Source organism: Candoia aspera, chromosome 2 (genome assembly GCF_035149785.1).
Source record: "Candoia aspera isolate rCanAsp1 chromosome 2, rCanAsp1.hap2, whole genome shotgun sequence".
NCBI classification, from domain to species: Eukaryota; Metazoa; Chordata; class Lepidosauria; order Squamata; family Boidae; genus Candoia; species Candoia aspera.
In genome coordinates, this window is record NC_086154.1 from 126,377,153 (window position 1) to 126,402,556 (window position 25,404).

Here is a 25,404-nt window from a genome sequence, read left to right on the forward strand (position 1 = left end):
AGCATTTGGACCTCAGAGGTTGTGAATGTACCTCTAAGTTTACACTTCGGATAAACGTCTGCAAAGGAGAAGTGAATGTTACAGAAGCCCGTGGATCAGTTGTCCTTTGCTGTGATGCCCAGGACTCCCTTCTTAGTAGGAATCTCTTCTGCTGTTGCATTACAGGTGAAAGTGCCATTTGTGGGGTTACAGGGGAGAACAGTGACAAGCTGTGCAGTTTTACAAAAAAGGCTTTGCGTATTCAGCTGGACAGGTAAGAGCCAAGACTGGGGTTGGATTTTCATAGTCAGAGGCTGACTGAGCTGCCCTTGGGTTTTAGAGGCCCCTTTTCCACTTAGGGTATTGTATGTGAATGACACAGAGCTTCTGTTTCTTAGGTACAGTTTAGACTACTTGATCTACTCATATAGCAGGACTGATGCTTATACCAGCAACTTCTAACCTTCGGATAGCATCCTTGGACAAATACTCAGATGATCATTGACATACATTGAAAAGCTTTCCTTTCGGATGAGTAACCAAATAAATTAATCTTCAGCTACAAGCAGATCCACCCTAATGGGAAATCGGAGCACTTCAAAAATCTCACAGTTATTATAATAATGAATTAGCAAAGCAGAATAGAATGTAGCAGTATTTGATACTCTCAAAATTATTATTTTAAGGGAGAAAATTGTCCCCACAATGAGACAGATGTTAGTTAAACCAGCCCAATAAATTTTCTGAATTTTTCCTCGGCCAGAAACTTAACTGATCCGGAATTTCTTTCATTCCATCTTCACCACCTTTAAACTTTTCAGGTTCATGTTAGATTAATTTGGGAAGCACCAGATGCAGAGCTATAGGTACAGAGGAGGTGATGCTAGAGCCCTGCCTCCAACCTTATGGAGGTAGGGTTGGTGAACAGAAATCCATAGCCTAATGTTTTACACCTGTTTTGATATGCTTCTCTATATGATCAAAATAAAGACGAAGTAAGATACAGAGTAGAGCAGCTAGAGAAATTAATCTAACACATTTTTAAAAAAGAGATCCATCTCTAAACAAATCAAGCATTCCAAACCCTTGCTTACATTGTTAAAGGATCTGAATGAAAAGAATTGCTCGTCTACTATGTATTGATAACATTTCCTCTCTTTAGTTTACCTGAAGTGCCATCGCTGGTTGATGTGGCTTGCTTATCTGCTCAGTTGGATGACTCCTTTCTTACAATAATGAAAAGCTATATCTTTAGCCATGGAACTGTAGCATCTCGGCCACCTATACAAATAGAAGAACTGATTGAGAAGCCTGGGGGGATCTTAGTACGGTGGTGCAAGGTGAGTTAACATTTTCAGGATCAGATATTATATATGTCTGTTCTTTTGTGTTGTGCTTAACACAACAATCTGGTGGTGATTTTGTGATAGGCAAACTAACTACTGGGCAGAAACACATTATGAGGAAGAGATTTGGGATGCTTCCCATCGCATTAAAGTCTCTTCCTTGAGAGTAGAGTGTAGGTAGATAGTGGTTATTACTACAAATAGTGGTTATTATGTGGCTATTCATTTCTATTTGATATAGCATTCTCATTACATTATAACTAATTTAATAGCAGTCTGATAACTGGCTCCAGGCAAAAATGGGTATGATCAAAAACAAAGATGGCAAGGGCCTAACAAGAAGAAGAGATCAAGAAAAGGTGGCAAGAATATACGGAAGATCTGTATAGGAAGGATAACAATATCGGGGATAGCTTTGACGGTGTGGTCAGTGAGCTAGAGCCAGACATCCTGAAGAGTGAGGTTGAGTGGGCCTTAAGAAGCATTGCTAATAACAAGGCAGCAGGAGACGACGGCATCCCAGCTGAACTGTTCAAAATCTTGCGAGATGATGCTGTCAAGGTAATGCATGCTATATGCCAGCAAATTTGGAAAACACAAGAATGGCCATCAGATTGGAAAAAATCAACTTACATCCCCATACCAAAAAAGGGAAACACTAAAGAATGTTCAAACTATCGAACAGTGGCACTCATTTCACATGCCAGTAAGGTAATGCTCAAGATCCTGCAAGGTAGACTTCAGCAGTTCATGGAGCGAGAATTGCCAGATGTACAAGCTGGGTTTAGAAAAGGCAGAGGAACTAGGGACCAAATTGCCAATATCCGCTGGATAATGGAAAAAGCCAGGGAGTTTCAGAAAAACATCTATTTCTGTTTTATTGACTATTCTAAAGCCTTTGACTGTGTGGACCATAACAAATTGTGGCAAGTTCTTAGCGGTATGGGGATACCAAGTCATCTTGTCTGCCTCCTGAAGAATCTGTATAACGACTAAGTAGCAACAGTAAGAACAGACCACGGAACAACGGACTGGTTTAAGATTGGGAAAGGATTATGGCAGGGCTGTATACTCTCACCCTACCTATTCAACTTGTACGCAGAACACATCATGCGACATGCTGGGTTTGAGGAATCCAAGGCTGGAGTTAAAATTGCTGGAAGAAACATTAACAATCTCAGATATGCAGATGATACCACTTTGATGGCTGAAAGCGAAGAGGAACTGAGGAGCCTTATGATGAAGGTGAAAGAAGAAAGTGCAAAAGCTGGCTTGCAACTAAACCTCAAAAAAACCAAGATTATGACAACCAGCTTGATTGATAACTGGCAAATAGAGGGAGAAAATGTAGAGGCAGTGAAAGACTTTGTATTTCTAGGTGCGAAGATTACTGCAGATGCTGACTGCAGTCAGGAAATCAGAAGACGCTTAATCCTTGGGAGAAGAGCAATGACAAATCTCAATAAAATAGTTAAGAGCAGAGACATCACACTGACAACAAAGGTCCGCATTGTTAAAGCAATGGTGTTCCCTGTAGTAACATGGCTGCGAGAGCTGGACCATAAGGAAGGCTGAGAGAAGGAAGATCGATGCTTTTGAACTGTGGTGTTGGAGGAAAATTCTGAGAGTGCCTTGGACTGCAAGAAGATCCAACCAGTCCATCCTCCAGGAAATAAAGCCAGACTGCTCACTTGAGGGAATGATATTAAAGGCAAAACTGAAATACTTTGGCCACACAATGAGAAGACAGGACAGCCTGGAGAAGATGCTGATGCTAGGGAGAGTGGAGGGCAAAAGGAGGAAGGGCCGACCAAGGGCAAGATGGATGGATGATATTCTAGAGGTGACGGACTCGTCCCTGGGGGAGCTGGGGGTGTTGACGACCGACAGGAAGCTCTGGCGTGGGCTGGTCCATGAAGTCACGAAGAGTCGGAAGCGACTGAATGAATAAACAACAACAACAACAACAACAACTGATAACTGGCATACTGTGAAATAGATTCTATGTGATTGTTCCTGCCTCTTGCCACTTTCCCAGATATTTTGGGACTATAATTCTCAGAATTCTAGCCATCAGGCCAGCACATCTGGATGACAATTGTTTTGTGTCTAACCACTCACCCCACAGTTTTACAATTGTGTCCATTGCCTTTCCTGATAATGCCTCGTGGGCTTCTAGTCCCAAAATATTTGGGAGCTTCGAACCTTTGCATTTCAGAGAACAAGTTAGTTAAAAGAAGTGTTTAAAGAAGGAAAATTTAAGATACTGTGATAATGTAATTTATCTTTGCTTAGGTTGATGAGGACTTCATCCCACAAGACTACAGACTTCAGTATCGCAAAAGTACCACTTGCCATTTTGAAGATGTGTATGTTGGTTCAGACACAGAATTCATGGTGTTGCACATTGATCCCAATGTGGATTACCAGTTCAAGGTTTGTGCGCGGGGAGACGGCCGTCAGGAATGGAGCCCATGGAGTGTTTCTCAGATTGGGCGTTCCACGCTAGTGCCTCATGGTATGCATTTCACCATTCATTGCTATTCGCTCTTTTATTCCGTGATAAAAATACTTCAGTCTTGTTCCATCTTCTTTCCTTGACCTGTAAATCTAGCCTATTGACTATCATCTTTTGCTCTGTATCATAGATCTTCATACTGAGGTGCATTTTTTTTGATGCTGATGCCATTTAATACACAAGTATTTAGTTTTATGGAATATTGCTGTATTTTCAAGTGCAGAAGCATACATGAAATAAATTAAATTGGTTTTTAAGTAAAATAGTAATTCTGAGTTTTCTTGTGAAAATGTAAGCTCATTGATCCTAGCAAGACTTGTCTCTTTGGTTCAGCTGATAGGTTTGTATGGGATCAGACTGTTTGTGAATTTCATATGTGCATCCTCCTTTGTTTTTGTGCACTTTCCCATCTTGGAGTGTGTATAAAACATAACCAAAAAGGGGGAACTGAAGCACATACCTTTTCAAAAGGCAGGCCTGTGGTGTGAGTGAACTGAGAATATCATGTTATACTTTGTAGTTTGTCCAGATTAGGGGCATCTGCATTACTATTTGTTCTTGTTTCCTCAGAATGGACTCCTGGCATTGAGGGCTACAGCTTGAGCAGCCGAAGAAACATAGCCCTTCGAAACGATTCACAGGCAGGTGGGGTGCTGTATTCCAAGGCTCCAACTTACTGTTGTGGTCAGACGCTGACTTTCCGGTAAGGAAAGATGGATAAATCACCTGGTCGTATTTTCCCAAAAAGGATTTGATTGCGTTGATCTCTTCCTTTGTTGAGATAGAGTTGTGTTCTAGTTATCCAGTGTTGACTCGTTGGGTATCTCTCTCTCTGTCTGTTTGTAGAGCACTGGCATTGCTGAACACCCACTGAAGCTACAGCTTAATAAGGGGGCTCTGGCCTTGTAACTTCTAGCTATTCTGCTCTTTATGTATGTCTTTTCCAATTGAGTGAGCATTGATGGGATCAACAAGAAAAGACAGTAAACTTTATTTGCCTTGTCCTCTCCACTGGACAGTCATGTGGACTAGTCTCAGATGGAGAAGGCAGGCAAATGGGAAGATGTCTATTTTTTAAAAAATAGACAAGGAGATGTCTATTTTTTATAGTAAATTTTATTAGGTTTCAAGAGAAGAATAAAAACAAAAAAAACTACAAAGAAAGAAAAAAAAACTGGAAAAGTGCAGAAACACAAGAGAAAAAATTTTCAAATTTATAAAAAGATGTGGCTTCCGACTTTTAACAGCAAGGATATACAAAAATTTCCATAATCAATCTCTTACTCTATATTAAACCAAAACACCACATTTTTTCTATAAGTCATTCCACTTTAACACATAATAAAAACCACTGTACAGTTACTCCTTCCCCATATATTAAAATAAAGAAAAAAGTTCATATAAACCTCCTGAACATCTTTCTCCCCTCCAAAAGATAAAACATTTAATTATTCCCTTCCTACCACTATTCTATACATTTCTATCTACTATAGTAAGAATCAAATCAAAAAGCACATAAGTTGTCTGCTATTATACTTAATAGTACAACAATTTTAATAATCCCAATCTTAACAAACCCAAAAAACAAAGACAACAGTAATTCCATATCTTTAACAGGGAATAACATCAATCAAATCCTTCAGGCAAACCAGATAAACATTCTTTAACCCTAATACAACAGTTTTAATAATTTTCATCTTAATAAACCCAAAAAACAAAGCCAATTCAAAACAGTAAATCCAAATCTTTAAAGGCAAATAGCACCTATTAAATCCTTAAAGCAAACCAGATGAACATTCTTCAACCGACATCCCACTTCAAAATAAACGAAAGCAGCTACGTATCCCCACAATGTGCACAGAGCTTTTGTCCTAACAGTCAGGAACCACGCTGAGACAAGGAATAGGTCTCTAGTGTTTTATTACTGCTACATTAGACAGAAAATCCTAACAAACTGAAGAAGTGTGGGTGTCCTAACAGTCAGGAACCACGCTGAGACAAGGAATAGGTCTCTAGTGTTTTATTACTGCTACATTAGACAGAAAATCCTAACAAACTGAAGAAGCATGGGAAAAACGCAGACAGATAAACCCCAAAAGTTAAGGCGGGTCTGATCTGTGTCTCTTTGAATGGCTGCTTAACTCCTCAGTACTACGCATGCATTTTCCCCCCTGGATAGGGGCCCCCTCCTGCTCACCATCAGTATTCATGACATCACCCTCCCCTCCAGATTCACATTCCATTTCAGCCCCCTCCCTTCCAGAGTTCCTTCCTCCCTCCAGGGTCGCATGAGAGTCCATCTCCCCCTCCAAGCTCCCATGGGAACTGGGCAACGATGGAAATTCTTCAAAGGAAAACTCCTCCAAGGACGAATCAGTGCTGCTCTCCAGGTCTGATAACGTTTCTGGCCCAGGTGGCTGCTGTTGGAAAATAGCTAAATAATTAGAAGATTCTTCCCCCCTCCCCCTTGGGAAATGCAAGCTGGAGGTGGAGGGCTGCGGCTCCCCCTCCTCCTCTCTCTCTGGCCTCAGAGCCTCTGGCGAGGGTGGAGGTTGCCAACTTACCACTCTGCTTGGGATTCCTCTGCTTGCTCAGTCATGTGAGGCATCTCTGGTAGAGTGCGAGGCTTGGGTTTACGAGGGAAAAGCTGATGGAATCGATGAACCAGCGTTGGTGCATGTACATCTCTGGCATTTTCCTACGTGCACTCTTCCTCAGGGTACCCTTTCCAGTGTATTAACTATTGGATGTCCCTTCCCCTCCTCCTAGAGTCCAGAATTTCCTCAACTTAGTATTCCTCCTCCCCCTCCACAATTACTGGAGGTGGGGCATTTGCAATTGTAAGGTACTTGGGGGAGTGTCTTTGGCTAGCAAGGCTCTGTGAAAGACTGGATGGATTTTCATGGTTGCTGGCAGCTTTAAGCGATAAGCCACTGGATTTATCTGCTGTACCAGAGTGAAAGGGCCCAGAAACTTAGAGTCCAACTTCTTGGAGGCCCTGGTAGAGGTCAAAAACTTGGTAGAGAGCCACACTTATCATGCCTCTATACCTAAAAACATGGTCCATTAACAACTGCGCTGTGGCTTGCGCAGATGGGAGGCCCTTGCAAGGAATAAAATGCGCCATTTTAGTGAAAAGGTCCACCACCACTAGTATGGAAGTCAGCCCCTGGACCAGGGGTAAATCAGTGATGAAATCCATGGAGATTGTATCCCAAGGCCTACTGGGGGTGGGTAGGGGTTGCAAGAGTCCTGTGGGCTTCCCTGGGAGAGGCTTGGCTCGTCTACAGGTATGACAAGAAGCAACGTAACCCTTTATGTCTGCAGTCAGCTCAGGCCACCAGTAGTCTCTCAGAGTTCTGTGGAGAGTTTTGAAAACACCTCCGTGGCCTGCCGTTTGATGGTCATGGCAAAGTCTCAGTACTTCTTCCCTCAATGAGGGGGGAATGTATAATCGCCCGCTATGCCAGAGGATTCCTGCCTCCACATTAAAGGGGAAGGCAGTGTCTTGCGGGCCCCTCTGGAGGTCATCCATCCTGGCCCTGGCATACGGGTCCTGTTGCTGCTGAGCTCTGACTCTTGTAAATAGGTCCTCTGCTTGTCTGCCTGTTGCTAAAATCTGTCTGGTTCCCCCTCATAGACTGCTGAAAGTTGTGAGGTTGTAATATAGTAGCCTGTACCTCCTGGTGAGTGGCGGGGGTTGCCTGAATGGATCGAGACAGGGCACCTGCCAAACAGTTCTGTGCCCCAGGAACATAAGAAATAACAAAATTGAAACGGGAGAAAAACTGGCTCCATTTGATTTGGTGTGGGGTGAGGGATCTGGTGTTTTGTAGAAGCTGTAAATTCTTGTGATCGGTGCAAACTTTCACAGGAAAGGCTGCACCTTTTAGCCAGTGCCTCCACTCCTGGAATGCTGCTTTAATTGCTAGAACTCCTTGTTAAAAACATCATAGTTTCTCTCTGCTGGTGAGAGTGTGCGGGTGAAAAATGCACAAGGGAGCAATGTGTTCTCTGTTTTGTTTGTATATTGCAATAAAACAGCAGCAATAGCAAATTCTGAAGCATCTGAATGCATTATGAATTGCTTCGTGGGATCAGGGTGCTTTAAAAGCGGCTGGGATGCAAAGAGTTGCTTAAATTCTTGGAAGGCTGCTTGCCCCAAATGAATTTTGACCCTTTCTTCAAAAGCTGTGTGAGGGGTTTAGCCCTGTCACTAAATTTATTTATGAACCTCCTGTAAAAATTGCAAAACCCTAGGAACCTTTGTACATCTTTCACATTTTGGGGGGGTTGCCAAGAGAGAATTGCCTGGACCTTAGAAGGATCCATGGATATGCCTTCTGCTGATATTTTATAGCCCAGGAAATGCAATTCAGTTAAATCGAAGGCACACTTCTCTAGCTTGGCGAACAGCGTGTTCTCTCTCAATCTTTGTAAGACATTACGTACGTGGGTTACATGAGTTGTAGCATCGTCAGAGAATATTAATATGTCATCTAGATAAATGACTAGATACTCATCTAGTAAATCAGAGAAAATTTGATTCATAAATCGGGAAAATATGGCTCCTGCATTAGACAAGCCAAAGGGCAAAACAAGGTACTCAAATTTACCAAACCTGGTATCGAAGGCAGTCAGATATTCATGCCCCTCTTTCATCCGGATCAGATTGTACACATTCCTGAGGTCCAACCTAGTAAAAATGCGTGCTTTCTGTAAGCGATCCAGCAGATCAGAAATTAGCGGGAGGGGATAATTTTCTTTTATCGTGAGCTTATTGAGGGACCTGAAATTGTGGACCACTCTCATGGGTGCCTCTTGGTTTGCCGGTGCCAACGGGTCAGGCTTCTTTGGTACGAAGAAGGTAGGAGCAGACGCTGGGGAAGTAGATGGTCGGATGAAACCCTTTTGGAGATTAGAATCCAAGTAATCCTTTAAGGTGGCTAGTTCCTTGGGGGACATGGGATATTGTTTCCTTGCTGGAATCTTGGCTCCTGGTATTAACTCAATGGTGCAATCACAGTCCCTATGGGGGGGTAGTGCTGTGGCCTCTTGTTCACTGAAAACGTCTGCAAAATCTGCATACTTGGCTGGCAACTGGACCCCCCCTGCTTCCGTGGCTTCATTGGTTGCTGGAGAGAGGAGAGCGGCTTGAATCTTGTGGTGCTGGCATTCCTTAGCTGGGAAGGAGATTGCTCCCATAGTCCAGTTCAGCAATGGGTTGTGGATCTTCAGCCAGGTGTGCCCAGGACTATAGGCTCATTAAGTGATGCCGTAACATAAAGTTGGATCCACTCAGTGTGGTCTCCCGTTGTTAGTTGCAAAGGTTCTGTGAACCTTCTAATCGGCCCTGCCTTGAGGGGCTGGCTGTCAATGGTCTCCATTTCTATGGGATGTGGCAGTTCTGTAGTTGGGATGTTGAAGTCTTGTACGGTCTGTACATCAATAAAATTGGTGGAAGTTCCGGAATCCACGAGGGCCTCTAGCTTGACCTGATGCTCTGGGTTTACGTGCATTATGACTGGTAAGTAGTAAAAGGATTGTCTGGAATCCTCGGAATGAGCCCTTCTTAATTGATTGATGGTCTCCCTGCTGAGCTTTGTGGAGGGAGACTGACGGAGTTTCCCTGGTTGGAAGCAGAGGCAGAGATGGCTCTTGGTTCAGCTGCTTGCCGTGGGGCTCTTACGGAATTTGCTTGGCTTCTCGCTGGGCAAGCTCTCACCATGTGCCCCTGGACTCCGCAGTAGAAACAGAGGGCTCTCTCTCTCCTTCTCTGTCTCTCAGCCTCGGAAATAAGCCTCCTGCTCGCCCTGATCTGCATCGGCTCCTCTGGTCCTGAGTAAAGAGATGCTGCGGAGAGAGCTGGAAATCCTGGAAGCGCTCTGAGGCCCCTGTTTCTCCCCGGCTGCATCTGTCTGAGCTCTTCTAGCCTGGCGTCTACGACCACAGACAGTTGATATAAACCTTCTAGGGTAGCTGGTGTTCCCTGGCGCACTAATTCATTTTTAATTTCTTCATCCAGCCCCTGTTTGAATTGGTCTTTCAAGGCACTCTCATTCCAGTCCAGATCTCCTGCTAACAGCTTGAAATCAGCAATGTAAATTCCCACCCTCTTGTTGCCTTGCTTGGGCTTCCGAATTTCCCAGCTGGCAGTGACCTCTCTGATCGGGTCGTCAAAGTGTGCTCGGAACCCTGCCAGAAAATTCTGGTAGTCGTTGAGAATTGGGTCGTTGTTCTCCACCATGGGAATAGCCCATTTGGCTGCTGGGCCCTTTAGCAGACTTAAAATGAAGGTGACTCTGGTTCTGCTGTCGAAAAACATTGTGCACTGTGTGAGAAAGGTTCTCAACTGTCCTGCTTCTCCAAACCTCTCTGGTAGACTGCCCTGGGATCTCAAGACTACTGGTGGAGCTGCTGCTGCTGCTGCTGGCACCGGTTGTGGGTTAATCAGAGGTGGTTGTTGTAACTGCTGTAGCATGGCTGCTTGTAATGTGTTGATCTGGAGATCTACTTGTTGATGTTGTTGCAATGCTGCTGCCAATTGTTGGATGGCTTGCCGAATTTCCTGGTTTTCCAAAGACATTTTCCCAAATGTCTCTTCCTTTTTTTTTTTGTTCCTCCCTCTTTCAATGGCAGTAGTAGAGTTTGTTAGGATTGATGTCCTAAGAGTCAGGAACCACGCTGAAACGAGGAATAGGTCTCTAGTGTTTATTACTGCTACATTAGATAGAAAATCCTAACAAACTGAAGAAGCGTGGGAAAAAACCAGACAGATAAACCCCCAAAGTTAAGGCGGGTCTGATCTGTGTCTCTCTGAATGGCTGCTTAACTCCTCAGTACTATGCATGTGTTTTCCCCCCTGGATAGGGGCCCCCTTCTGTTCACCATCAGTACTCATGATAGCTTTCCTCTTGAAAGAATCAAACAGCCCAAGTGCCCCCCTCAAAGATTCCAGGTTCTTTTCATGGCATTCCACCAGGAGATGGATTTTACTTATGGCTTGCAGATCATTCTCTCCCTTAGTTTCTCCATTATCCAATCTTCATCCAGCATCTCGATAAAAATCCCAATCTCAGTCTTAAAAAAAAACTATCGCTCTTAAATTCCTCAGTTTCATCCACCACATCCCCAGCCTGATGGCACATTTTAGATCTCATATTTTCCACAATGTCCTGGATATCTTGCATAAAAGCTTGATAAAAGTCAGAAGAAATCTGTTTAAAATCCTGGTGAAAGTCAGAAAGAATCTGTTTGAAATCCTCCATGTCTCATGCAGTAGATTATGGCGCCCCCTAGGAGCTTAACCAGCGAAAGTCGAGGATAAGGAAGAGTTCCAGAGTGTGTTTACATAAAGTGAGAGTGAGATAGATAGTTCTCAAGGGAAAGTGAAAACAGAAAGCTGAAGGAATCAGCCAATTCAATGTGTAGGAAAATGCTAATATTTTCAAATTTAATACAAAAATAATAACAGGAAGACAATTGTTTACTTTCAATCTTTGGAATTTCCTTTGGAAGGAAAATGAAATCCAAAACTTAAAAGAATTTTTTTTTAAGTAATTCTAAAAATAACGTTAAGCACCAAGAGAACCAGCTTCTCCTTACTGTAGAAAGCCTCTCTTGGGGTACATATACTTAAAAAAAAAATACAAATTGGTGATTTAGAAATGGGGTGGCCGGTCTTAGTGTCCCTTTAAAGCTACAACGTGGCTTGGAAAGTGATGAAGTCCCTGCCTCCCAGCTGGCTCTTACCAGTCGAACGCGAGACACCGTTTGCGATCTGGCTGCAAGCAGCCGTCCGGAGGAAAGATGGGATGATTCCAGGTATTCTCCTTGATCCGGTTTCTGGGCTTCAGGAAAACCTGCCTGAGCCTGACAAAAGTTACCGCATTGTCACCTCTGCCCACTGAACCAGCAGGCACAGCCGTTCAGTCCGCCATCCCCACCGGAAGCCCACAAGGCGGTGTCTGTTGAGCCATCTTGTGCAGTGGCCCTCCAGTAATGCCATTATCAGCTCCAACTACATTAATTTCATGAAACCTTAAAAGAGTGGTGTGTGTGCTGGCAGTAGACTTGTCCACTGAGTGTATTTTGTACGGGGCTTGTATTTTGTTCAGAAACATCAGCTTGTTCTGAAGAGAAGTCAGGTTGGCCTCTGTGTTCAAATGCTGATCTTGGCTGCCGATCTGTTTCCAAGCAAAATATGCTGGTGATTATTTACTGACTCCTAAACATCTTGGATTCGAGTTACTTAAGAGAAGGCTTATTTGCATACTTGTAGATGGTGCTTGCAGGCTGAAGTGGTACGCATTAGGAGTTGTGGAAGGTGGAGTATCAGAATCAACATCACTGCCGGAAAGAGATGACACTGAAGAGGCAGATGAGCCTGATGATACTTGTTGCATACCAGTAAATGAAGGTTGGTTGTAAAGCAATTCAACATCTCTATTCTGGGTTGCACTCTCTGGAGATACTGGTTCTCTCTCTTTCAACTGAACATCAAGATCAGACGAAAAGTTAGCTTTGTTTCCCCATTTTTTTAAAATCCACACTCTGTAGTCAATCACTTCTTCTGTCACTTTAATAATTCTTCCTAACATACTTTCTGAATCTCTATTAGGATATGATTTTGCAAGTGGTGATACTGCATGGCTTAGAACAATGTAGGCATAGTCAAAAACTTGCTTTACTTGCATGGCACCATGACTTCTTCCAACATCATTGCCAGGTAGAAGAAGATCTTCAGTACATAACATAGATGGTCGATATCCATTAGTCATGGTTTTCATGATTTCTTCTTTGGCACCTCCATTTTTTATTCTAATACCAGTTTTTAAGTAATTAAAATTCCTCCATAGAGTTAAAAAAATTCTATTAGAAGCATTCCTAGGTTTTCATCAAATCCTTGAGCATCAATTCTTGGGTGCAACTGTAAGAAGCTAATTGCCCTTAAATTTAAGCTGTAGGAGCTAATTCCACCAGTAAAAACCTCATTCAAATCCCTCTGAAGAAGGAACTGTTTTAATACTAAAATCAAGTAAGGCAGCAATGAGTATTGCTTCATGTAGTCTTTGATAAGTCGAGCTGCCTTCACACCAGTTTCTACATTAAAACTAATATCAACTTTCACCTCTGTTTCCTGATCTGTAAGTTTAATTATTGGTACTGTAGTTTTGTCAAGTAGTGTAATTGAATATGGCTCAGCCACACTGTGTTTCCTTAGAACTTGTTCTGGCTGCTGTAGAGGTGGGCTCTCCCACTTTCCAAAAACTACTAAATCAATATCACTTATTAGCAGATAAAGCCCTGTACTAAAACTTCCAAATGTCTGAACGTTAGCTGTAGGCCAAAGATCTTTGATGACAGTTTCTATTCTTTTCACGACTTCTTGTCTCATAACTGCTTCTTCAGGACATGGGGACATAAAGTCATAGAAGTCAATTATTTCTTCACGGAGCCCTTGTATGCCTGAGCTGTACTGCCTGCTTTTCCAAGGCATGCCTAGAGCAAGGCTGCCCCCAGGCTGCACTGGAGAGCAGGGGCTGCTGTCACCAGCTAGGGCAGTTCGTTTGCGGACGATGCCGACACAGCCGCCAGAGAGCAGATAGTTCATCCCATATGTGCTGGCCTTGTTCTCCCGTTTCCTGCTCCCTGGATGATACTGATAGTGGTGGTGGTAGTAATGGTGATGGGGAAAGGGTGCGGCAATGGCCACACTGGAGGGCTGCAGGCCCTGCCCTCCTTCCCCCAGTTTCAAGTACTTGGGTGTAGTCATCCATGCCACAGGCTCGAGGAAAGCTCACTCTGAATATGCGGCAGCCTCTGGACAACAATCTGCCAATGCTATCCTAAAATTTTTCTGTTGCAAGGGGAGATCTTATGTTCCAGCTGCACTCAAACTCTTTTAGGTCAAGTCATTAGCTCAGCTCCTTTACGGGACTTTAGTAGGCCTTTCATCCTCATGGTTTACACCCCTGGAAAGAGTACAAGCCAAATTCATTACAGCAGTACTCCAGATGCCTTGATGTGTTTCAAATGCACACCTGAGGCTTGAAACAGGCATGATGAGGGTGGAATCAAGAGTGTGTTTAGCCTCTCTAGACCTTTGGTTAAAGCTCAAATTCTATCCCAAGGGCCTTGCACCTCTCATTTTCCAGGACAACTTTCAATCCTCATGTATCAAGGCCATTGACACAAATCTTCTAAAGCTAGGATAGTCTCCATCTACAGTCCTTGAGGTGGACTTCAGTCAAGCCAAACAAGAGCTGAAACAAAGGATAAAGGATACAGAGAGGCAAGCAGATACAGGGAAGACTCTACTCTTCCTGTTTCCAGTGCATAGCACATACATGGCTTCTGCAGCTAGTTATTTCACACAGCTTGAAACACCCAGCCACCGGAGACCCTTTTCTTTAGCTTGTTGTCACATTCTCCCCTCTGCAGTATTGGAGGGTAAATACAAAAAAATACCACTGGCCGCAAGGCTTTGTCCCTGTGACTCCAGAGAGGTGGAAACTATAGACCATGTTCTTCTGCACTGCGTTTTTTATAAAGACATTTGTACCAAACTCATCATACCCCTGGTTAGTAAATACCCAGGTTGCACAGATACTAACTATACTCAATTGCTGCTTATAGAGGAAAACTCTATCGTCACAGCGCAGGTAGCAAGGTTCTGTGCTGCAGCAATGAAGATCCGTCAGACCCTGATGGGCTAATTTTTGTAATGTATTGCATGTAATAGTAAATCATTTAAATTTTCTTTTTTATATATAAAAGATAGTGGTAATTTTAGATACTCATATTTTATATTATATACCTAATATATTCTTAATACATTCTTAATGTCTATATTCTTATTTAGTATAGGCTGTATCTTAGATTGCACTTAAAAAGTTTAGTTAGATAGTCTATAGGTAAAGGTAAAGGTTTCCCTTGACATTAAGTCCAGTTGTGTCCAACACTAGGGGGCGGTGCTCATCTCCGTTTCAAAGCCGAAGAGCCGGCGTTTGTCCGTAGACACTTCCATGGTCATGTGGCCGGCATGACTAAATGGAACGCTGTTACCTGCCCGCCTAAGTGGTACCTATTAATCTACTCATATTTGCATGTTTTCGAACTGCTAGGTTGGCAGGAGCTGGGACTAGCAATGGGAGCTCACCCCGTCACGTGGATTTGAACCGCCGACCTTCCGATCTGCAAGCTCAGCAGCTCAGCGGTTTAACCCGCAGTGCCACCACATCCCTCTTAGTCTATAAATGTATCTTAATTTTATTTTAGTTTTTATCCTCCTATTTTATCCTATGTTGTTACCATTTTAAGAAAGACTATGTATATTTTACAGAATACTATCTTTGTACTGGTCTAAGACTGTAATAAATTTAAGTAAGTAACCAGGAGTAGGACTTATTAATAATCGCTCCTGGGCTCTAGAATGCTTTCCCTCCAGAAATAGGTGGACTGGCAAGAGGGTGTGGCCATTAAGATAACTAGAAGAATATACATATTTGATCAAGCTCTTTCATGGTGAAGTTTATAGTTTTTAAAATTTATTTATTTTTGCCTTTTGAGTCCCTTGGTAGCTAACAGTCTACTTTAATTTCAATAAATAAGGGCCTTTTGGACAGCTGTCCCAGCTGTAGCTGTTTTTAAAACCCAGGGCAGTTTCAGCAGTGGTGTGACAGAGCATGGGGTTGGTCTAAGAAAAAAAGATTAGATGCATTCTAGGGCTAGACAGTCTCCTTGCATATATGTTTTCCATATGTTTTGCTTCCCACATACAATATGGGGTTTGAGAGAGGGAAGAGTAGTAGCAAGGGAGTTTACACAGAAAGAAAGATGCCAACTTGTTGCCTTAACTTTGAAAAATGGAAGTCCAAGTAAGCTGTCCCACCCTTTGTTATTATCAGCGTTGTTTCAAATGTTGGTTGTAGATGCCTAGTGCAGCATTAATTGAAATAGTTCTCTCGTCCCCTTCTATTATTTTGGATTTCTTAATTCAAAGATATAGTAAAGCCTTTTGGCCCCCAATTGTTCCAGCTGGTCCTTAACTAGTTGTTGTTTTCTTTCCACCTGGGGAAACCCTCCCCACCTTCCCAAGCTGCAAAAAAATTGCAGCTCCGTTTCTAACCAGGGTTTACCTTCTGCCCCTTTAATCCAAGCTTTGACTAAGCTTAGGCAGGCTGCCTTCAGCAGAGCCTGCCTTTGGGAGGAAGATACTTACAGGTAATCTTTGAGTTATGACCACTTGTTCAGCGACTGTTTGAAGTTACAGGGGTGCTGAATGAAGGGACTTATAACTGGTTCTCAAAGTTCCAGCGTTGTAGTGCCCCCGTGGTCACGCGAACAAAATTTGAGCACTTGGCAACCAGCTTGCACCTTTGACTGGCTGCAGCTTCCCGTGGCCATGTGATTGCCATTTGCGACCTTCCCTGCCGGTTTCCCACAAGCTAAGTCAATGGGAAAGCCAGCAGGGAAGGTCACAAGTCGCTCAGGTAAGTCTCCCCCACCCCAAGCCTTTCTTCACTTGCATGCATCATGCTCTCCTTCCCTGGGCTTCCCAGGGCCTCCCCCACTCTCCTGCAGCACCCCCACTCTTCACCTGGGACTTTCTGTGCTTCCTGCTTAATGGCCCATACATCTGGGGTTATGACAACAACCAGAACTACCTGGATTGCTGTTGCTAAGTGATGCAATCACATGACCGTGCTTTACGACTGCATCATGGGTTCTTTGGGAGTTCCTTGATTGAGTTAGGCCCAATCCCAAGGAGAGAACAACACCTCTACCAACACAAGCTGGACAAACTACAGTATATAAACTGAGAGCAAGACCCTCTCTCTCTTTGCACTGAAGATGTTGCCTAGTCTGGCAATGAGACGTCTGCAAGAAAACAACAAGGCTCCAGAGCTTCGATTGAAGCTTTCTCACTGGAAATCTTGGCAGAGCTACTTTCACTCAGGACTGTGCTATTTTGGCTAGGAAGCTCTGGTGTGAATGCCCTGGTGCCTGTTGTCCTGTGCAAGGGAAGAAACTCTGCATCCTCCTACCCTTTGTTACTAAGTGTGCAGAAAGAGGACAGAACCCCATTATCTCTTGTCCTTGTCTCTCTTCTCAGAGGTATGGCCTGGCTCCCTTTCCTTTTGATTACCTGGGTGTTAGCACTGTCCCCTTGCATTATCTGTGTTTGAAGGACCTCTGACTTGCATCCCTCAACTTGCATTTGAATACTGCAGCCTTTCCCATCAGGTGCCCTACCCTCATAAGCACTTCCCATGTTGCCAGTACTGCTTGAAGGGCTTTGAGTCCCTCCATCTGGGGCAGATAAAAACCAGCGGCTTTTTAAAGCTGATTTTTAAAACCAACCTGATGTCTTGATTGAATTTGATTGTTTTCCTCCTTAAAAATGACCCACAAAATGCTGAATTTCTCATTTTAAAAATGTAGTTAAATATCTTTATTAATGTGCCACAGCTGCATTTACAATTTTGTAAAATCTCTCGAGTGAGCTGTTTGGCCACTCAGATGTAGTAAAGCTTTCTCTTTCTTTGGAGAAAGTTACATGGCTTTCTGAGTCATGTCTCTGAATTCGCTTCCTAGTCATCCAAGGCAGAATGGGAAACCTGTGCATTTCCAGCTATTGCTGAATTACAAGTCTAGCAACCCAGTCAGTGTTGTCATTCGTGAGGGGCTGGGAGTTCAGCAGGATCTGGAGGGCTACCAGTTTTTCCCTTCCTGATCTAGGGAGTGGACTTTTGGGGAGCCTTTATTAATTTTAAAGCAAAACATTCCCAGTTCAAAAGTGAAGTGTGTCTCCTGTTTCTCTGTGGAAGAAAGATATGTTTCAGCTACTGGATGTTTAGGTTTAGGCAGTTAAGGAAGCCAGATTGTCAGAAGCTGACCCATTCTTTGGTCTTTGTCCTCCCTCCTCCCCCATCTTTGTTTTCTAGTAAAGAGTCATTTCGGGTCCTTGAATTCTCTGGATTTCCTTGGCTAGGCTTTTTCCTCCTCCCCCCCCCCTCCATGGACTTGACAATCTTTCTCCTCAAGGGCTACCCTGCTCTTCTTTTGTGCTAGGACTGACAGGATGTGTGCGTGAAGAAGTGGGAAGCTGTAGGCTTCCCTGTACTGCAGGGGAACAATGAGCTTGATACTCTACTTTCCACAGAACTGAAGTAGGAAAGTGCCTAGGGAATCCAACAGGGTCATATTTCATTTCAAAACTGGAAAAAAATTATCAAAGGGGGATGCAAGAGAGTTGTGGAAAATGGAGTGTCTTGGCAAGAGAGGTTTTGTTGGAACCTAGACATATAGCAGGGATAAATAAAGGATGACATTTTGCTCTGCTTGTGGGCCTCTTTGGAAGAGAATGATGCCTCCCTTGTAATGATATAATTGCTTTCTGAAACTGGAAAATACTTTAAACTGCCCTCCTCCCAACCTTACAGCCCAAGGTTTTGTCTTTTGAAGTTTGTGTTGGAATTAGTTCATCAGAAGCGTTGTGTTTAGCTATTGGACTTACTAGCAGTGGATTATTTGGTTTTGACTGGATTCTGTACTTTGTTTCTGCAAGAAGTCAGCAAGCATTTCTGGATAGTTTGTGTGTAGAAACAGATTTTACATGATTTTTTGAAGTGTATCATGGATATAAATGCAGATTCTCAAAAGAGGGATGCAAAAGCTTTATGCAGTCTGGCTCGATACTTATTTTTATTTCTAGTATTGGAATCTCTTCTTTTGATTAAGATAGTTCACAACAAATAATTGAAAATAATTCTAAACCTTGAAAAGAGGAGAAATGTTCTGTAGTTCAGTTCAGTTCAGTAAATAAGTAAAATGATGAAACAACTTGTAACTGCTTTGACATTTGAACAAGTGCTAGGGAAATGTATGTTTTTAAATGTACTTGATCAGTACAGTAGGAGTTGGCATTTTAGTGCCTTCGTGCCACCCTGAAAAGGCTGAGATAGTCCTCACCTGCATAACTGGGCAACCTTCAACAGAAGGTCTCGATCTGTAGGCCAACTGATAAGGGAACTGGCAGCCCCAGCCTCTGTTTATTGCTCAGAATTGCTCTTGTGTAGAGCGTCCTGTCCTGTATTTCAGAGGGAGTGCATTCAGTCATGGTCTGGGGCTCCCTTCCTCCCTCTGAATTCTGTAGGCTACAAGACTTGTTGGGAGTTGGGCGGTATATAACTTCAACAAATAAATACATTTATACATACAGTACACAGTTTGCTTTTAGATTGCCATTTTATCCAAGGTTTCTGCTTTCTTGTAAACTTGCAAAACATTCTATTTTGAGCTTCTGTATAGGCAAGAAATTGCTGAATCAGAGCATAAGTTAATCCATATAACAGAATGGAATTTCTATGAACTATAGTAAATACATCTAATAAAGATGCCGGGGTCACAGATGGTAACCATTAGTTTCATGCTGTGCTTGGATACCTCCCAGAGACATCTAATCAGCTCCTTTTGGACATAAAAAGCTAGCCTAGAGGTTGGTTCTCACAATGGAGTTCTTATGTTCTTACCAGCTAGAGTTGTAACAAGAAGTAAATGTAGCATCAAAGGGAATATGTCAAGCTTAATACAAAATTTCCACACCACAGTATATTGAAGTCGATGGTTAAAAGAGCTTAACTTAAAAACAGTCTTTTTAAAAAATGTATCAGCTAGAAACTTATAATTAAGAATGAAACAGCTGGAGATTGTAAATCTCAGCTTTATTTTTTTACAAATAATCTTCTAGTATGGATTGCTTCCAGATGTAAGAGATTTGGACTCTTCCTCCCTCCCCCAGTTTGTAACATTAGCCTTCAGCCGAGTCTCTTCCTGGAGAAAAGGAAGACTGGCTAGAGTATTAGCAGGACAATATGGTTCCTGTTTTGAGGTCTACTCAAAACGTACTGGAAGAATTAACTCATTGCTGCCCAACCTGTCCTCCTCAAAAACATGGGGATTTTCCCTATTTCTGAAATAATTGTGCTTAAATTCCTTTATGCTGGGCACAGGTACTGTATCCAGTTTGTCTTAAGCACAATCTATTGTAAATGAGATTGCTTCTAAAATAAACCTATTTTTTTCCTTGTACGAACAGATATAATGGCCAGGAGAAGCGAGTCACTTAAATGTTTGCTAGCTGTAGGTTCTTGCCTCCTGCAGGTCAGATAGCATTCCATTGTAACTTTTAAAAAGAGGGAGTAAAATTTCGCTTTCCATTTTTCCTTCCTTTCCTAGCAAGCATGATTATTTTGCATTTTATGATTGCTGCTTAATATATCTCAGGGTTTCCTCAGAGTCATAACAATAGAATACAAATGAGTTAAATGAAACTTGGAAGATAATTCTTCCTGTTTTCCCTTGGGTTAAGAATTTGTATATTCTGCAGATCAGCCCGTGACATCAACTTACTTGATTTCTACTGTTCTGGAGATTCTGATAATAAATGCTTATTTGTCTTCTAATGAAAACTACTTTGGGCTTGTTAAAAAAATGAAAAAGTGGGACATCTGTTCATAAATAAATAAATGGAGGAAGGCTTGGTCTGAAAGTGGTACCCTGTAGAGGAAACAGAATTAACTTCCCAAGCAATGTTTTAAAGATAAATAATTAGTTCTTTTGAGAAGAAAAAGCAACAAACTGTGGTATTTCATGACAGCGAACATCTTATTAGTTAATACTGGTAGACAGAATGTTAGTTCTCCCAAGTAGGCAAACTGCTATATAGTAGGTCAGACGGTTCATCTTAGCCTCATTGTCCAGAGCACCTGGCATGGTTCTCCAACATCACTGGCAGAGATTTTCATCATCACTTGCTATTGTAACATTTGAGCTAAAGATGCCCCAGATACTGTGATTGTCTTCCTGTATGCAAAACTTGGTGGTATTTGGTTTCCCCCATTCTGGAACTTTTCCATCTTTAAGAATGAGGAATTGAGGCAAGTTAAAACACTGACTACCTTACCTGCTAAGGCAGCTTTCCCAAAGCTGGTGACCTTTAGGAGTATTGTAAGTGTTGAAGACCAATATATGTTGGGATTGTAGGATTTGGGCTTCAGTATATGTGAGGAGTGCCAGATGGGAGAGAGCTGAATTGCAGATTCCAAGACCATAACATTTAAAGGAGGGTGTATTAAGTATGTGGTTTATATTAAAATTTCTAAATATAGCTGCCTTTTTTTCTTTCTCTTAACAGAATTGAAACAGTTGGCCAGCCAGACAGGAAAGACAGTATTGGTGTTTGTGTTGAGCAGCAGAATGGCTATGATTCTTTGCAACGAGATAGAGCTGTGTGCATTAGTACCAATGGTGAGTTGCTCAAGGACCTGATTTGTCTCACCTTCTGCCCTCCTGAAATCTCAAACTAGCCAAATGTATTGTCATTTTAAGAGCTGTATGGAATGACTGAATTATGATGTAGAGGAATCCTAAATGGGTGATGAAAAATAGTAAGTATGGTTACTTCCCAAGGTTGTCAAGGAAGTGTGAGGAAAAGCAGTAACTTTGGAAAGAGGCATGGCAATACACATGTGCCCATGTTCTAGCAGGCTTCTGATTTTCACAAGCCTGACTGGGGCTAGAGCTGGGCTGCGCAACTAACCATTTCAATACTTACCAAGTTTTCATTTAGCAGGGGGAAATTATAAATACATGAAGATTTAATAGGTCCTTAGTTTTATCCCATTAAGCTTCTGTTTGGAGAATGCAGCCCTTGACCCACAAACAACTGGGTAACCCTTTATAACAGTATTTTAAAGATTTGCCATATCTCCTGCAAATAAGAATGGTCCCCAAGTGATCTGAGAAAGTAACCTCCCCTCTTTTCTTGCTGCCAGTATAGTAAATGAGTATCATTGGTGTGTGTGATGCTATGTGGAATAGTGTGGGAATCCTTACTATTTTGAGGCCAGTGGGCATATCTGAAATTCTGAGAGCATGCTGTGGGTACTCTTACAAAATGGTCTTTCTTGGGAGGTTTAACCATTAATAACTGTTCATATTTGCCAGAAGACCAGCCCATAAGAATTTTCCCTGCTACTTACTCAAGTTCTCTAGGATCATCTCCACCATTAACTTCTGATTTTAGTGGTGATGAGGGGTATGGAAGTAAATAGACACACTTGGAAATAACAAAGTTGGGATAGTAGCATTGTTCTGCAAGCACACCAACTTTCTGACTTTAGTTAAAAGAATGTAATTTAACAATTCAAGGTGCCCATGAAGTGTGTTGCAGGCCATTACAGAATGTGGATTTAGAAAGCTCAGAAATAACTTGATTTCCATGGGAAATTGAAAACTCTGTTATGTGACTGCAGGCTCACAAGCATTTCTTATTTATTTCAGGAGCTGTTTTTGTAAATGGAAAAGAGATGACAAACCAGTTGCCTGCTGTGACTTCAGGGTCAGCTGTAACATTTGACATGGAAACTGTGAATTTAGGCCCTTGCAATAATAATGGGGGGAACTTCAAACTCAGAGTGACAATTAGTTCCAACAACAGGGAAGTGGTCTTTGACTGGGTACTAGATCAGTGCTGTGGTTCTCTGTATTTTGGGTGCTCATTCTCCTATCCTGGCTGGAAGGTTTTGGTGTTCTAATTTGTAGACCGAGAACTAGCCATTGTCTTTCGGTTGCATCATTCAAAGGGTTGGGACTCAAATGGCACAATTATTTGCTCATCCAGGTTATTACATTTGTGTGTCTTTTTTATACTGCTGTTGGTTCAGACAGGAGTGAGCTGCTTGATGCCACCCATCTATGAGAAGAACATTACTTGAACTCTGTCCTCTCTACTGGATCCACCTAAAATACTGGTGAAACACTGAGTAACCTGGAAAATTTAAATAAGCTTTTGTGTTTGCTAGCAACATCACAAAATTTGAGTATTACTTTTAGCTCTCCCCATTTTGATGCTCTCCAGAAGTGCTGGACATCATCTTCCACAATCTCTAGTCAATCTAGCCAAAGTCCTTAGTGGAAGGAGGATCATAGTAATCGTAGTCCACCTCTGGAGATCACCAAGATGGGAGTGTTGTTTCTGAAGAAAAAGGTAGAGATGATCCTATTACTGTGGTCCTATCTATGCTTGGTTATGCTTACTAATATTGCCTAGTGTTATTCTTTGGCTCAGGGTTAATGGACCAAGTTGTATGTATGTTTTCCTATTCATCAGAGTTCGGTACTGAAATGGTAAACTGTACCTCAACCTATTCCTGCCAAAAGTTTTTGTCCATTGGGCACTAAGAATTTTTGGCAACTACATTATCCTTTTCCTGCGGTGCCTTTCTATTTACTGCAGAAGAAATCTGAGCTGAAATATTTGTTTTGATGAGGAATACCTATGTGCCTTAGTTTGAGGCCTTTGCTGAACAATACTGCACGTGTGAAAGAGAAAATTTCATTTATGATCCAGTGCCACTGAATTTTGGCACTTAATCAGCATTTTTATGCTCCTCTATGCTGCTTCAGAAACATTGAAGTGCTTCCTACAGCTAGTGCCTTTTTCAAGATGGTATCTCACAGTCCCAGGAAATGTTTAGGACACAAATATTGTAGATGCTTTCTTAACCTTTGTACGAAACCTAAGAGTTTGTGTAGCAAACAAATTATGTTTACCATACCTGTCTTTAGCTAGACTTGAGTTCAAATAATTTTATAGAAACTGAGGTCAGGCCAGCATGGTATGCAAATGAACTTGCAACCAAGGAGGTTCCATATAGAAAAGAATGCATTATAGAGGCAAAAGAATGCATTTTAGAATTTTGTTGACATAACCAGAGTTAGCAGATGAGCCAGGTAGTGATTTTAAGCAGAGTGTAGCAACTGTAGCATACCTGCACAGCCTCTGCAGTTAATTACTGGTTTGCCCTCCTGACTTGGGCAAATGAAATCCCTCTTTTTGAGCAGTTTTCAATGGGATCTCCTTTATATGATTAAATTGCCTGCATGCCTATTTCCAAAAATGGGGAACCCAGTCTTGGCAGCCTTCTCTTTGTAGTAGGGGCATCCTGTTAAATAAGATTTGCAATCAGTTTCTTTCTTACTGTAGATCTTCCACCCCAGACACAGAGGCTTTTGCTGTAGTACTTAGCTGCCATATCCTGTCTTGCAAGTAATTGAAAGAAGCTGCTGATAAAAAGAAGGGCGAAATTCCTCCCTTCTCCTCTTATACAGTCATGTTGCCAGCTAGGAGAACTGTAGTTTCAGCACTAAGTAAAAGTTTTCATCCGGTATAAAAATCTCATAATTGGTAGTAGGTATTTTGGTTCAGGAATATGTAACTGAGCCTAATCATGGGTCTAATACAATCTGATGTTTTCTAGATATTTTTGACTTCATTTCCTGTTGGTTATGCTGGCTCAGAATTACGGGATTGAAGTTCCAAGACATCTGGAGGCCGTAGTTTGGGGAAGGCTAGTTGAACACTTCTGTGGAGCAGAACTTAAATGAAAATGTTTAATACTAAAGTCCCCCTCCCCCCATCTCGAGATATCCTGTAAGAAGCTGGGATTTAAGGATTTCTTGAGCTATATAGTATCATCTCTCTCCCCCCACCCCCATTTAAAATCAAGCCATACAAAATTCCTCTCTTGCACACAGATGAATCACCACCTTGCCTTATTTTTATGTGAATATAAGCTGGGGAAAGGGTATTAATGTATTAATGTTCCTCTCTAAGAATGTCAGAAGCAAACCAGTTCACCCATAAACTTTTTGTATTTCATTATTGATCTCTGTGAATCTGTATGTGAGCATAAAACAGGACTGGCACATAAAAAGTAACGAGATAGAGACGGTTCACCTTTAGCTTTGGAGTGTGTGTTCATTGTATAATGGTAGGTTGGAAGTTCTTCCTTCTTTCTAGAATGCTACGCATAAATCAGGACTTACAAAGATATTCTTCCATGTGTGCACTGTTTCCTCTCACTGAGGGCTGGCCAAAGGACATTCACAATCTCGTATACTGTACATCATATAAAATGCTTTTACTTTGTTCTAAAAAAAGTAATTTTTTACATCTGGTGACAGATGGAATAGAGGACACAATCCAAACATTCTACTTTTAGTTGGCCAAAAGATGTAAATCAGTTTAAAACAGCCGATGCTGTCCAGATGTCTGGGCTGACGTTTTTACCCTTCCTGTAGAGATCTTCAGTTTTGAATATACCACAGACTTCTATCCTGTATGAGGAAGGCATGCAGATGCTAAGGAGTCTTTCCCATTTCTTACACGTTTGTAAAAACTTTTGCTACAGCAATGGAAATTTGTTTCCCTAGCAAAGGCTGACTCTCTGCAGCTGGGGATGGGAGAGGGAGAGGAAACAGAGATTTTATGTTTTTGAGAGGGTAAAGGCTTGTTTTTTCTTTTAAAAAAATAGCTATGAAACATACTGTAGGAAAGCTGTTCAAAAGCTTACCTTGAAACTGATATAAGCAGCAAAAAACCATACGTTCAAAAGGAAGCGAATCAGTATTTTAGAGTCATAAGAATTCTAAAAACTTTTGGTTCTTTATTTAGACAGTATTCATGTGAGGTTACAGTACTTGGAGCCAAAG

General features: G+C 42.0%; 2 protein-coding genes across 2 annotated transcripts in view; one reads left to right on the forward strand and one right to left on the reverse strand.

Annotated features, from left to right (window-relative positions):
• Positions 1-24,827, forward strand: part of CRLF3 (cytokine receptor like factor 3) — a 41,834-nt gene extending 17,007 nt beyond the window's left edge. Inside the window, exons 3-8 of the mRNA XM_063293574.1 lie at positions 166-253; positions 1,142-1,319; positions 3,621-3,843; positions 4,414-4,546; positions 21,044-21,156; positions 22,192-24,827. Of these exons, the coding sequence (XP_063149644.1) occupies positions 166-253; positions 1,142-1,319; positions 3,621-3,843; positions 4,414-4,546; positions 21,044-21,156; positions 22,192-22,445 (989 nt within the window). The 3' untranslated portion in view covers positions 22,446-24,827. The remainder of the gene's footprint in view (positions 1-165; positions 254-1,141; positions 1,320-3,620; positions 3,844-4,413; positions 4,547-21,043; positions 21,157-22,191) is intronic.
• LOC134492413 (terminal nucleotidyltransferase 4A-like) lies at positions 12,057-13,618 on the reverse strand. The gene is given in 2 exon segments (XM_063296582.1): positions 12,057-12,694; positions 12,697-13,618. Coding segments are annotated over 2 exon segments (1,560 nt in total).
• Positions 24,828-25,404: the final 577 nt, after the last annotated feature.